This window comes from Aotus nancymaae, unplaced genomic scaffold (assembly GCF_030222135.1).
Source record: "Aotus nancymaae isolate 86718 unplaced genomic scaffold, 86718_ANA_hifiasm-v0.15.2.pri h1tg000033l, whole genome shotgun sequence".
NCBI classification, from domain to species: domain Eukaryota; kingdom Metazoa; phylum Chordata; class Mammalia; order Primates; family Aotidae; genus Aotus; species Aotus nancymaae.
The window spans coordinates 22,273,583-22,287,109 of NW_026988447.1; the positions used below are offsets into that span (position 1 = coordinate 22,273,583).

The 13,527-nt window shown below is 43.0% G+C and overlaps 1 protein-coding gene across 2 annotated transcripts in view; it reads left to right on the forward strand.

The window, feature by feature from the left end:
• Positions 1–4,766: 4,766 nt before the first annotated feature.
• Positions 4,767–13,527, forward strand: part of OTUD4 (OTU deubiquitinase 4) — a 48,231-nt gene continuing 39,470 nt past the window's right edge. For both annotated transcript variants that reach the window (XM_012453990.2, XM_012453989.2), the window contains exons 1-2: positions 4,767–5,549; positions 10,616–10,699. In XM_012453990.2, coding sequence (XP_012309413.2) covers positions 5,391–5,549; positions 10,616–10,699 — 243 coding nt within the window. In that variant the 5' untranslated portion in view covers positions 4,767–5,390. The remainder of the gene's footprint in view (positions 5,550–10,615; positions 10,700–13,527) is intronic.

Below are 13,527 nucleotides of genomic sequence, written 5' to 3' on the forward strand. Positions count from 1 at the left end.
AGCTGAGACTATAGGCGCACGCCACCATGACTGGTTAATTTTTGTATTTTTAGTAGAGATGGGGTTTCGCCATGTTGGCAAGGGTGGTCTCGATCTCTTGACCTCGTGATCTGCCTGCCTTGGCTTCCCAAAGTGCTGGGATTACAGGCATGAGCTACCACACCCAGCCGCCAACTCTTTGTTTTTTCTCCTCTATCCCACAGAGAATGGATGATCATTAAACAAAACCAAGAGCTATCTACCATGATACATGATATATCATTAAATCATTCAGTAATTGGTCATTGTGTTTTTTGAGTATCTACTATTTAAACCCAATGCTTGATGTTAGAGTACTTCAGGGGGATGATTTTAAGAGAAGAATGAGTTTACTTTTAGAAATGTGTTTTAGGTGGAAATGCTCTGCATGGGCTACAGATAAGATATTAAAACTTGAAAAAGAGAACAGGGCTAAATAAAGTTAAAGCTTAAGATCTGGGGGATCCCCACATTTAGGAGATAGAGAGTCGGGGAGAAAAGGAATCAGCAAAGGAGATGTAATCAACACAGGATATCTCACCTTCACAAAAGGTGAAGGACAGTATCAAAATGAAAAGGTGGTCAACATCATCAAATACAGCAGCTGAAGGGGAATGTGGGTTGGTGAGGGAGAAAGTCATTAGTTGAAATAACACCATTAGTTTCATGTTAAAAACTTCATATTTTGAAGCCCTTTAACATTTGGGATCTTGCAATTAAGTCTTTGGCAATTTTCTAACTTCTCAGAAAAAGGATTTATGGGCCGGAAGCAGTGGCTCACGTGTGTAATACCAGCACTTTGGGAGGCCAGGGCAGGAGGATTGCTTGTGCTCAGGAATTTGAGACTAGCAGGGCAACATGGTGAAAACTCATCCCTACTAAAAACACACAGAACATTAAGGTTTGGTGGTGCATGCCTGTAGTCCCAGCTACTCAGGAAGCTAAGGTGGGAAGATCACCTGAGCCTGGGGAGGTTAAGGATACAGAGAGCAGTGATCGCGCCACTGTACTCCAGTCTAGGCAACAGAGTGAGACTCTGTCTCAAAAGAAAAACAAAAGAATTATGATCTGCTCAACTCAGGAACTCTTATAAGTAAATTTAATTTGTCCCAAATATTATTACTTATTTAATATGGGAGGGGAAAATACGCTTGAATACATAGACTAAATAACTATAGCAACAACAGCAGCAATGGTTGGTAAAATAAGTTCATTTCTCACAAACAGTCTGGGGAGCAGTAGTCCAAGGCACACAGGCTGTGAAATATTCAGGAACTCCAGTCCTCCATCTCATTGCTCTGTTACCTTAGGGTGTTGTCTTTGCATGATCAAAGCTGGCTAACTAGTTTCAACCATGTTTTCAGAGCAGATCATAGTACGAAGTAGGACAGAGAGTAGAAGGCAGGAGGCTTCATCTTTAAGGAGATGAGCTGGGAGTTAAGCAATTCTGCTTACATCCCATTGACCTAAACACAATCACAGGCTCACATTTAGTTCCAAGGTAGCTAGGAGATATAGCCCAAAGTTGGTTGGCCATGGGCCCAGCAAAAACTCAGGGGAAATAAAATGGGAAGTGGAGAAGGGCAATTAGCAGCCTCTAGCAGATAAGATCCAGAAGAAACAGGTCTTTCTTCATAAAATACATTTTTTGGATAAGATTCCATCACTTTAATTTTTATAGAAAATGAAACAATGCTATGTGGCAATAAAGACATTCTTAGGTTACTTTATTTTTGTAAGAGATTTCATAGATTCAGAAAAAATCCTATTACTTACTATTCTGACTTTTTGGTAAAAAACCTACCTTTTTATCTTTATAATTCAGAGAACTGGTAATACCACTGATACTAAACTAGTGATTATTTCCACAAATTGTCCAAATGCATTCACTCTCTAGTAAAGACAAATAATGAACCATTATATCTGTATTACTTATCTATTGCCATGTAACAAATTACTACAAAATTTAGGAGCTTAAAAGAAACACTATCTCACCCAGTTTCTGAGGTCAAGAATTTCAGAGCTTATCTGGGTAGCTCTGGCCACAGTTTCTCCTGAGGTTGTAGTCAAGTTTTGACCAAGGCTGGAGTTGTCTGAAAGCCTGACTGGGCTGGAGGATTCACTTCAAAGCTGACTCACATGGCTGCTGGAGGAAGGCCCCAGTTTCTTACCAAGGGAACCTCTCTGTAAGTCGGACACATAGCAGCCAGCTTCCATTAGCATGAGTGACCCATGACATAGGGAATATGAGACAAGCAATCAAAATGCCAAAAGTATCTCTTATAACCTAATCTCAGAAGTGGGCCAGATGAGGTGGCTCACACCTGTAATCCCAGCACTTTGGGAGGCCGAGGTGGGTGGATCATCTGAGGTTAGGAGTTCGAGGTTAACCGTTTCTACTAAAAATACAATTAGTCAAGCATGGTGGGGCATGCCTGTAATCCCAGCTACTTGGGAGGCTGATGCAGGAGAATCACTGAACCCAGGAGCTGGAGGTTATGGTGAGCTGAGATCTCACCACTGCACTCCAGCCTGGGCAACAAGAGCAAAACTCCATCTACAAAAAGAAAAAAAAGTGAAATACCATAATACCATCACTTTTACTCTATTCTATTGGTCACTCAGACCAACCCTGTTAAAAGGTGGAGGTGATTGATTATATGAGTGTGAATACCAGGAAGTGGGAATCACAGGTTTGGGGGCAGGGACAGGGCACCTTAGAAGATACTTACCACAATACCTAACCTTATGTTGGAAAAAACAAAACTCCATAAGACCTATCAATCTATGAAGTTTAAAAACTATTTTAAAAATTCCATCTAGTACAATTATTAGCCCTAAAGTTTGTCAGTGTAAACAAACTTGAGGTATTGACTTTGCACAAGAAAAAAAATGTTGGTTGACTCCTTTGCATAAGATTAATTTTATTAATTTCATTAGGTCTCAAAAGCATTGAATCTTTCAGGTATTATTTGATTAAAATGATGTCTGTTTAGAATTCTTCACGTAGTCAGAAATGGCTTCCTTAGAATAAACATTCTATCAGTTCTGGTTTGGTTTCCTGAAAAGGTTCAGAAGTTAATGTCAGCAAGTAAAGATCCTTTGAAAGTGAGTGAATTTCTCTAAGTTTTGGTTCAGTTTAAAGACATTGGATCCTCTAATGTTGCCTTAACACTGAGCTATATTTGGGAAGTTGGCATACAGAAGGTCTGTCTTGGATTAGGTCTTAAAATACCTAAAGGATTTCCTTAAACAGGCCCAGGGTCAGATATAACAGGTGCATCACTTCTAATTTTGGAACCAGAAGCAGCCAGCTTAGACTGAGGCTGTTCTACAATCATTCAGCAGGAGTTTAGACATTACTTTACTTTGAATTTCTCTTTGAGTTAAAACAAGGGCGATTCCTGTTGTAAGTAGTGGCAATACTCAAGAATTTTCTTGAGTAGAATGAGTATATGCAATGTAAATGTATTTTAAAAAGAAAAGCAACAGGTTTGACCTGAAACTATATTTTTCTACAAGTGATTTCAAAGCGTTTCTTTTCTACAACATGTAAAACATTTAATATTGAGACAGGGACATTTTTTCATTTGGGTAACAATAACGTTTGTATTCTCTTAAAGCAGTATAATTGGAGATAAACATTAAGAAATCAAAAACCCTCCAAGGACAGTGAGTACATGACTGATCGCTTGCACTGAAAATACTGAAAAGTGTCTAACATAGTTTTAAAATTATGTCGTTGGACTCTTATCACCCGGCCTGCCTTGCCCATTGCAAGGAATTTGACTGCATGTCTATACCTATAGTAATGCTCCCTTTTCTTCTCCCTCTCCTCCACCATAGCCTGAAGACTGAATTAGTTCTTATGATTAACCATGTATTTGAATAAGGACACCAGATGCTGTTGTATTTTAGCAAAATAAAATTCTGGTGCAACAGAAGCATGCTGGATAAATTCTGGGTTCTAAAGCATAATTTGACTTTGTCAATTCCCTGTCATTCAACATCGGAGGATGGGAAGTTGAGCTGAAGGCTGGAGCACTGGTGGAACCCGTGGCCAGTCCAGTCAGCATGTTATCAAGCAATTACAAGATTAATTTTTTAAGAAAAACAACAACAACAACAACACATAACGTCTTCTGACAGTGCCATGTCTTTGTGATGGGGTGCTCAGCTACAGTGACAGGATGAACAAAAATGTCTTTGGCAAATCCTTCATCTTGCCTAGTGCGTGAGCTGTACTTCTAATTTCTAACAGGAATCCGCAGTCCACGGTTGATTTATGGACAGAGTGTGTCGTCCCGCATCGTGCCAGTTCCCGGAGCCTCCGCCAATTAGCTCTATTTTTTGCTTAAGCCGTTAAAGCCACCTCCATGGAAACGCCAGGAGAGCAGGCGGGGGGGAGGGGAGCAGACAGGTGCGCCCTCTGGAAATACACAAAAGGCCGACACTGCGCCGCCGTGTCCCTGGCAACTCCACGCCAGCCGGGCGCGCGCGTTTCCCGCGGCGTAGAGGCCGGGCGGCGCGCGCAGGTCGCCCCAAGTCGGTCGGAGGAGCCCCCCTCAGCCAGCTCGCGGACGCGGCGCCAGGGAAGCGAGAAGCCGGCTCGGGGCAGCGGCAGCGGCGCCCGCGCTGTAGGGACTTGTAGTCCGCGCGCCTCCCCGGCACCTCCCCCGGGTAGGCCGGCCCGCGCGTTCCCGCCCGCCGCAAGCCGACTTCCTGCGGCTGCCAAGACTACACTTCCCGCCGTCCTCTCCGCTGTCGGGCCGAAAGCGAAAACAAATTCTGGGCTGCGAGGTGCTGTTCTCTGCCGGGTGCCCCCACCCACTCCCTGCCCCTCCGGCGCCCTACAGCGAGGTGGGGAAACGAAAGGTTGCCTCTTTCTTTTTTGGTTTCCTCGGCTCCCGGCGTGGGGAGCGCGCGGGGGACGCAGGCCTCGCTTTACCTGAGCCGGCCCAGCGTGCCTGCTGGGGGCGGGGGTTTTCTCGCTTCTCACCAGTAGGGACCAGGAAACTTGTGGGGGCGGCGACCCCCTGCCCGGGTCCTAAGTCAGGCAGCGAGGCCGTCGGGAAGTGACTGCTCACTCTCGGGGTTTTCCTTAATCCCGCTCCCCCCGTTTCTCGTGGGCGCGTGTTCGCTCCGAGGAGGCGGCCGCGTGCGGACAGCCATGCATTAGGCAGGGCTCCCCTATGCGCCCGGAAAGCGCGGACCGCTGCCTCGGGCCGCCGCCGCCGCCGCCTGCCGCCGCTCGCGGAGCCCGAGCCCCAGCCCGAGCCGCCGCTTGCCCTAGGCCGGGGCGTCCAGCAGCCGGCGGCCTGGCCATGTGGGGCTAGCCGTCGCCGCGCCTGGCCTGCAGCAGGACCAGCAACATGGAGGCGGCCGTCGGCGTCCCCGACGGCGGGGACCAGGGCGGCGCGGGGCCCCGCGAGGACGCGACGCCCATGGACGCCTATCTGCGGAAACTGGGCTTGTATCGGAAACTGGTCGCCAAGGACGGGTCGTGCTTGTTCCGGGCGGTGGCGGAGCAGGTAATTGGGGGGCGAGGGGAGGCGGGGACGGCCCGGCGGGTATGGGTAGGGAGGCAGCTGCGGGCTATCCGGGCCGCCCGCGTCCGGGTTGCGCGTGCCCTCGCTGTCGTCACAGCGCCCCATTGTAATGCCGGAGTGGGACGCTGCTTTGGGTCTGAAAGGTGCAAATCGAAACTTAAAAGCCCGCAAATTAACAGGGTGTCGTTTCTCCTGGTGAAGAGATAATGAGTTGAGGACAACTTGTGAGGCCTGCTCGGAGCTTGTGCAGTTATTTATTGCTGGGGACCTGGCGACGTGATATTTTTCACTTCTTTTCCGCATTCACCTTCCCTTCGTTCAAGAAGCACCACGCTCACCCCACTCCAGTAAACCAAGTGTTTACTAGAAGTGGTGGATCAAACTTTACTTGTGGAACATATTTTGGTTTGCTGCTGGACTTTGGAATGTGGGGTAGTCAAGCTCGCCCATGTCACTTGAATCAAATGGGCAAACTGCCGCTTGAGAAAACCAACCTTTTACAAATACAGAATATTTTGAAGGATTTGTCGTTCAGTAGGTCCCACGCTTTATTATGCTCTGCTAGGCTGTGTAGGTATACTAAATGGAACTGACTTTTTTTTTTTCTTTTTTTACAAAGCCTGTTTTGGTGTTGGTAGTAGAAAGGGTGCGTGTAACTACTGGAGCTTTTCAAAACCACTTTCTAACACAGTTGCTCAGGAAGATTTTTCTGATTTTTTTTTTTTTGATAGCGCTTATTCCACGTTATATAACACTGTATGTTGTAGGTATGCAGTCGCCAAAACCCATCCTATATTGAAAAATAGCTGCCGAAGTAGCTGGATAAAAGTTTCTGCTCTGGTGTGTCTTTCAGACCTTTTACATGTGTTTTCCTTTGACCTAGGACCTGCTCCCCATACCCCATCGCACACCCCTCCCTACCCCGCTGTGGAGTTACTATGTTTGTTCTTTTTTTCCCCCCCTCACCTTTTTTGAATGCTAAATAACTTTTAAAATTTTTGTTTGTGAGTAAATGTTTCACTTGACATCCGGAGACCAGTCTGTTATCATATTTCTAAACATTAAAGGGCAAGCCATTTATTTACCATAGGTAGCGGAAAATCTTTTTTCTTTTCTTTTTTTTTTTTTTTGAGTTGGAGTCTCACTCTGTCGCCCAAGCGGGAGTGCAGTGGCTCCATCTCGGCTTACTGCAACCTCTGCCTCCCGGGTTCAAGCGAGTCTCTTGCCTCAGCCTCCTGAGTAGCTGGGACTACAGGCGCGTGCCACCATCCCCGGCTAATTTTTTTTTTTTTTTTTTTTGTATTATTAGTAGAGACCGGGTTTCACCATGTTGGCCAGGTTGGTCTCGGAACTCCCAACCTCAGGTTATCTGCCCGCCTCTGCCTCCCAAAGTGCTGGGATTACTGGCGTGAGCCCCCGCGCTCCGCCAAAATCTTTAAAACAAGAAATTGATTTAACGGACACAAACCTTTGCTTTATGTTGTGGACATTGCCATTGAAATATTATTCTGAAAGCTCCCTAAACCAGGCTTTGCCCATTAGACTTTCTCAGTTTTCAATGTTGCTGTGGGGTATGGTCACACCCACCTACTCCCTCCAGTCCTTATTATTAGTAGATAAACAGTCTTCCCCGTTTGTGAATTTTCTGAATCTCTGTCTGTCCTGCTTCCTCTGTCTCAGCCTCCTTGAACTCCTCAGCACCTCCAAAAGCCTATGTTTATTACCTACTGTTAGAGCTAGCATGAGTTTGGTTAAGTAAGGAGGCAGGTAAGGCGGTAAATAAATGACGGTAAGGGAAGTTTGGAACTTATTTGGATTTGAGTTATCTGAGTCTTAGTTTATATTGAAGCAGAAAGGTGTGTGCTTTCCGCAGTGCATACCATAAATACTTGGTGGTCTTGATTATACAGAAGCCTCTCTGTTATTGTAGCAGGTTCTGTTTTTAAGTAGAAAGAGGGCAAGGGCTAGTTTACACTAAAAACTTTTGGTTAGATCAGATAACACATTTTATTATATTTTGTAATGGGACTTAAGTTAGGCATAAGGGACTTCCCTTTCCAGTTATGTGACTCAGTTTTAGTCTGATGAGCTTAGCTCAAGACCTTAAATTTCGGGGCAAGTTCAGTTATTCAGTAAAGGACAGGTGTAGCCATCATTGCCAAAGGCAAAATGTATATGGGGAAAAAGGGAAGTAATACCAATATCAGGCTTCCCTTTTAAAATGTGTACCAAGGATTTATATTTTTGCCAACAGTTCTATAAAATCACAAATATTCATCATTTCTCAGAAGGAGTCAGAGTCAATAATCTAAGTAACAGTTTTTAAAGAGGGGGAGGAGACTTGAGTTAGGATTTTGGTCTTTCTCTCCAAATTATCTGATTTAGATAGGCCGTTTCCTTTTTACACTTGTGGATTTGGGCCTGCAGGAGCTCTGACCTGAATCAGCACCATAGCCATGGAGCTAAAAATAGGGCACTCTTAGAGGACTTGCTAAAACAGTGTCTTAGCCTTTTCCAGTATTTATCAACTATCTGGTCACAAGTAAAAATGGGAAAGCCTTCTAGTTTGCTTTCATGTATATATTAATTTATAGAGATATTTGTCATACTACTAGAATTCTTCCTGAGTGTTCTCAAACTTGCACAATAATTTACATTTTAAAAAGTTGTCATTTAACCTTGCTTTTCTTGCAATTCTTGACTTTGTAAATTGCCAGCATTCTCACACTTTATGGAAGTTGCTAAGAATTTTGCTTCTGAGCAGCAGGTTCAGATAGATTGTATGTGCCAAAATCTTTGTTAAAAAGGGAGAAAAACCAATAGATAGGCCTACCATTGCTTTTACTAACTTATATTTGCCACCTGTTGCTGGGTAAATGGCTTTAAGACTACCTCCACTTTGCTAATGGCAGAGGAAAGCCCTATCAGATGACACTGTGGTTTATTCATACTAATAATACCTTGATTCATAATAGTGTCTAACGTAGCTTCTGTGAAAAAAGTGTTTCTAAATGTCATTTGTTGAATTGGCAAAAACATTCTATGATCGTTATTTTTATATATAGATAGTCCTTTTGGTCACGGACTCTTAGGATATATAAGAATACATTTTCATAGTGTCCAAAAACAGCAGTGAAGATAGAGTCAGTTAAACTGAAAACCAGCTATTACACTGAAAACAAACTCTTTGCTAACTTCAACAGGTGGATCTTCAGTGTATCTCAGTGTAATAGGACATACTAGCTGTCCAGGCAGTTGTGCCTGTGGTTCTGTAGGTGTAAATGAGCCTTAGCTGTTATCCAAGAGAGCTGTAGAATGTGCAGCTGGAGCCTCCCTTTTCCCAGTTTCTCTACTCACCCTAAACGTAAAGGAAGAACCACTCAATTGGATCTGTAACTTTTTTTTTTGCCCAGGCTGGAGTGCTGTGGTGTGGTCTCAGCTCACTGCAACCTCCACCTCCCAGGTTCACACGATTCTCCTGCATCAGCCTCCCAAAAAGCTGAGACTACAGGCATGTACCACCGTGCTTGGCTAATTTTTTTTTGTATTTTTAGTAGAGATGGGGTTTCACCATGTTGACCAGGCTAGTCTCGAACTTCTGACCTCAGGTGATACACCTTCCCCGGCTTCCCAAAGTGCTGGGATTACAGGTGTGGCCACCATGCCTGGCCAGGATCTGTAACTCTTAAAGCTATTTTCTATTAATATAAATTCTCAAGAGGCCTTGATAGCTGTTTGAAATGTGTTATTTTAAGTGGGTCTGGTTTTTTTTTGTTTTTAACCACCTTTTAAGGTACAGGAATATCTATTTGAGACACCTAGTAATAGAAAATAATTTTAATCTCCTTTAAGTATGTTAAAGAATTGGGAGCCAGGACCAGGCATGGTGGCTCATGCCTGTAATCCCAGCACTTTGAGATGCCGAGTTGGGCAGATCACCTGATGTCAGGAGTTTGAAACTAGCCTGGCCAACATGGTGAAACCCTCTCTTGACTAAAAATGCAAAAATTAGCTGGACATGGTGGCGTGTGCCGGTAATCCCAGCTACTTGGGAGACTGAGGCAGGAGAATCGCTTGAACACGCGAGGCAGAGGTTGCAGTGAGCTATCACACCACTGCACTCCCACTTGGACGGATAGACTAAGACTATCTCAAAAAAAGAAAGAATTGGGACCTAGCAAGAAGGAAGCATTCGATAAGAAATAGTTGTATCAATTCACAGCTTTAGAATTTTAGTAAAAGACCACATGCCAGTAAGTTATCTTTTTGTTGAACTGGTTGTTTAATAGAAGAATATGAAAACTGCTGTTGAACTGGTTGTTTAATAGAAGAATATGAAAACTGCAAAGTGAGATGATCTGGTTCATACTTTGTAGGTTGGTACTTTACAATTTGGGGCATAAAAACAAACCCCAAACCTCTTGGGATGATATCACACAGCATTTTTGCACCCCATATGCTGCCTACTTGGATGTTCTTTCTCATCTTGTAAACTTGATCACCAGGGAAACAATGAGTGCTTTAAGTTTTCTGAAACCATAGTGGAGTTAAATTTGTACATAGAGCCACTAAGTGAATTCAGAATTAATGGGAAAAAAAATTAGTCTCTTAGAGGCTGAAAGCCTCGAAGTCTATTCCTGCTGAAGTTGCCAGCTTGTTTTTCAGTATGTGTAGGATGAAGTTGAGTGTGTCATAGCATGGACTTTGTTAGCTCTTCTTTGTGAAGAATAAAGTTATTGTGGAGGGATGGCCAAGGGAGGAAAGTATCCTAAATTTACAAAGATGTCTCAAAGGAGAGAGCCTAATAAATTCTTTACAAAATTTGGCTTAAGAAGTAGTATTGTTTGTATATGTCATGCTATTGCTGTGCTTAGTTAGAAGAGGTAGGAATGAGTAAAGATACTGAAATTATAGAAAGGGAAATGGAGGAAGACTGATAATCTATTGGTCGTCAGATTATTTTGGGTGTAAAAGAAGACATTAGGTTGTAACTTGAGTGCATTTTTAACTAAATGCTTCATAGTGTGTTTGTTGCCTTTTCTTTTTAGGTATTGCATTCTCAATCTCGCCATGTTGAAGTCAGAATGGCCTGTATTCACTATCTTCGAGAGAACAGAGAGAAATTTGAAGCGGTAACTTGTAGTTTCAAATATGTAATGGTGTCTTAACTTGAATTTACATTTTGGCTTTTGGAATTGTTTTAGGCTTGGTGCGGTGGCCTAATCACTGCACGATCATGCCTGTAATCCCAGCACTTTGGGAAGCCCAGGTAGGTGGATCACTAGGTCAAGAGATCGAGACCATTCTGCCCAACACGGTGAAACCCCGTCTCTATTAAAAATACAAAAATTAGCTGGACTTGGTGGTGCGTGCCTGTAGTACCAGCTACTTGGGAGGCTGAGGCAGGAGAATTACTTGAACCCAGAAGGAGGAGGTTGCAGTGAGCCAAGATTGTACCACTGCACTCCAGCCTGGTGACAGAGGGAGACTCCATCTCAAAAAAAAAAAGGAAGTGTTCTCGTAGAAATTTCATAGGCTGGATCTTAATGCAGGTTATGGAAATAACACTTACAAAAAAACCTTTTCTATTGAACTCAGTCCAGTTACATTGTTAACGTTATTTTCTAGGCTGTTTTACGTTTTGCATTTATTTGGGCATTTGGAAAGCTACTATGCTGGATAAGATGCTGAGCTGTAGGGGATGGAAAGATGACCTGGACAAGGCCCTTGCATACTAAGAGTGGGCTTTGTCTGACATGGTCAGGGAATTGGGGGTGTTGTGGTTAATAATGGTTTCTGTGATTGATAACTCTCTATAAATTAAACAAAAAAAAATCAGGTGGGTTGGGTGTGGTGGCTCATGCCTGTAATCCAGGCACTTTGGAGGCCAAGGCAGGCGGATCACCTGAGGTCGGGAGTTCAAGACCAGCCTGACCAACATGGTGAAAGCCCGTCCTTAAAGAAAAAAATAAGATAAGAAATTAAAAAAAAAAAAAAAATTCAGGCCAGGCATGGTGGCTCCTGCTTGTAATCCTAGCACTTTGTGAGGCTAGGAGTTCAAGACTAGCCTGGCCAACATGGCAAAACCCTGTGTCTACTAAAAATACCAAAGAAATTAGCTGGGTCTGGTAGCACATGCCTGTAGTCTCAGCTACTCTTGAGGCTGAGGCACGAGGATTCCTTGAACCCAGGAGGCAGAGGTTGCAGTGAGCCGGGTTGCGCCACTGCACTCCAACCTGGGTGACAGTGAGACTCTGTCTCAAAAGAAAAAAAAAGTCAGACTTGCAGTGTAAAAAATATGCTGAGTGTAAGTAATACTGAACCCTTAATTTTATCAGAAAGCATTTATAGGTTTTTAATTTTCAGGGTTCAGTATGAACTCATATCAGAACACTATATTACGTAAGTAATTAATAGTTAATAAAATGTTATATAACAGCTTAGTATAATTTTCTCAGTAATATGTGAAATAAGATGCCACAATGACCTGTTTTCATTTTACACTCAAAGTCTTACAGGATTTATTACTTATTGGTTTTAAGACCTAGAATTACGTAGCCTGACAACTTTGGATGGTACTTCCCCCAGTTGACTGGTAGAGAACATTGATACAATACTTTGCAAATGATAGCCTTGAAACTTTGATTTATTAGAAAAAAAACAACTGATGACACAGAGGCTAGATAAGAGAGTACAAAGGTGTAGAGAAGGGATGTGGGGAGGTAGAGTGGTCTTTAAATTAATTCTTATTAATCGTTGGCCTCAGAGGGTAAAACCGTTGATAATAATGGACATTGTTAACATTGGTTGAGAGTGGTTACTATGTTCCAGGCATTGTTTTAAGTGCTTTGCACATATTTTTTTCAGTCCATATAATCTTCTGGGGTATGATCAGAGGTTGAAAGTTCCATGGAAAAAAGTTTCACTTTCCTTATAATATGAACCTTCAAGTAGTTTCAGTTGTCCAGAATTGGAAAGAGATGTTGTAGAAAGGATTATACCATGTTACTGACATTGGTCAGCCATGGCATAGATGGACACTTTCTGCTCGGACAGGAGACTCTCAGGATGCAGGCTTGTGTCAGAATTCTACAGTCTCTTGTAACTTTAAATGGTTTTGTGGTTTTGTTTTTTTCTCCGTAGACCTGTAATCATCTAGTACAGAACAGTAGCCCTTGATTGGTGGGCTCTTTAATATATATGGCTCTTTTATTATAAATATATACACACACACACACACACACACACGTATAATATATATATTTTTGAGACAGAGTCTCTGTCACCCAGGCTGGAATGCAGTGGCGTGATCTCGGCTGACTGCAACCTCTGTCTACCTGGTTCAAGCAATTCCCCTGCCTCAGCCTCCCAAGTAGCTGGGATTACAGGAGCTTGCCACCACACCCAGCTAAATATTTTGCATTTTTAGTAGAGACCGGGTTTCGCTGTGTTGGTCAGACTGGTCTCAAACTCCTGACCTCGTGATCTGCCTGCCTCAGCCTCCCAAAGTGCTGGGATTACAGGTGTGAGCCTCTGCGCCCGGCCAATGTTATATAATCTATAAAGAATTAATCTCAATCTTAAAGTCCAAGGATTTTTGAAAGATTTTTGTAGACTAGGGAGTATATTTTAATGTCTTTAAGTGTATCATTTTGCTAAATCAACTGGGACTGTAATTTAAATATAATTTGGTGATTCAACAAATGTCTTAGAGATTTCTCAAATGAATGTGATTGCTATGAAAGAAACATAAAAAAGGTAGGGTTATTACACAGCTTGAATAAACTCTGTTTTTATGTCAAAGTTACAACGAAGCAAGCTGTGTTAGAAAAATCTTGTTGACGCTTCAAAATATTTTTAGCCTTAATAGTTCTCATTGCTATTTCTAGTATCACTGACCTGACAGACAATGAGTACTCTTATTTGTATAATTAAGCTATACTATTTCTTAGCTAGTAAG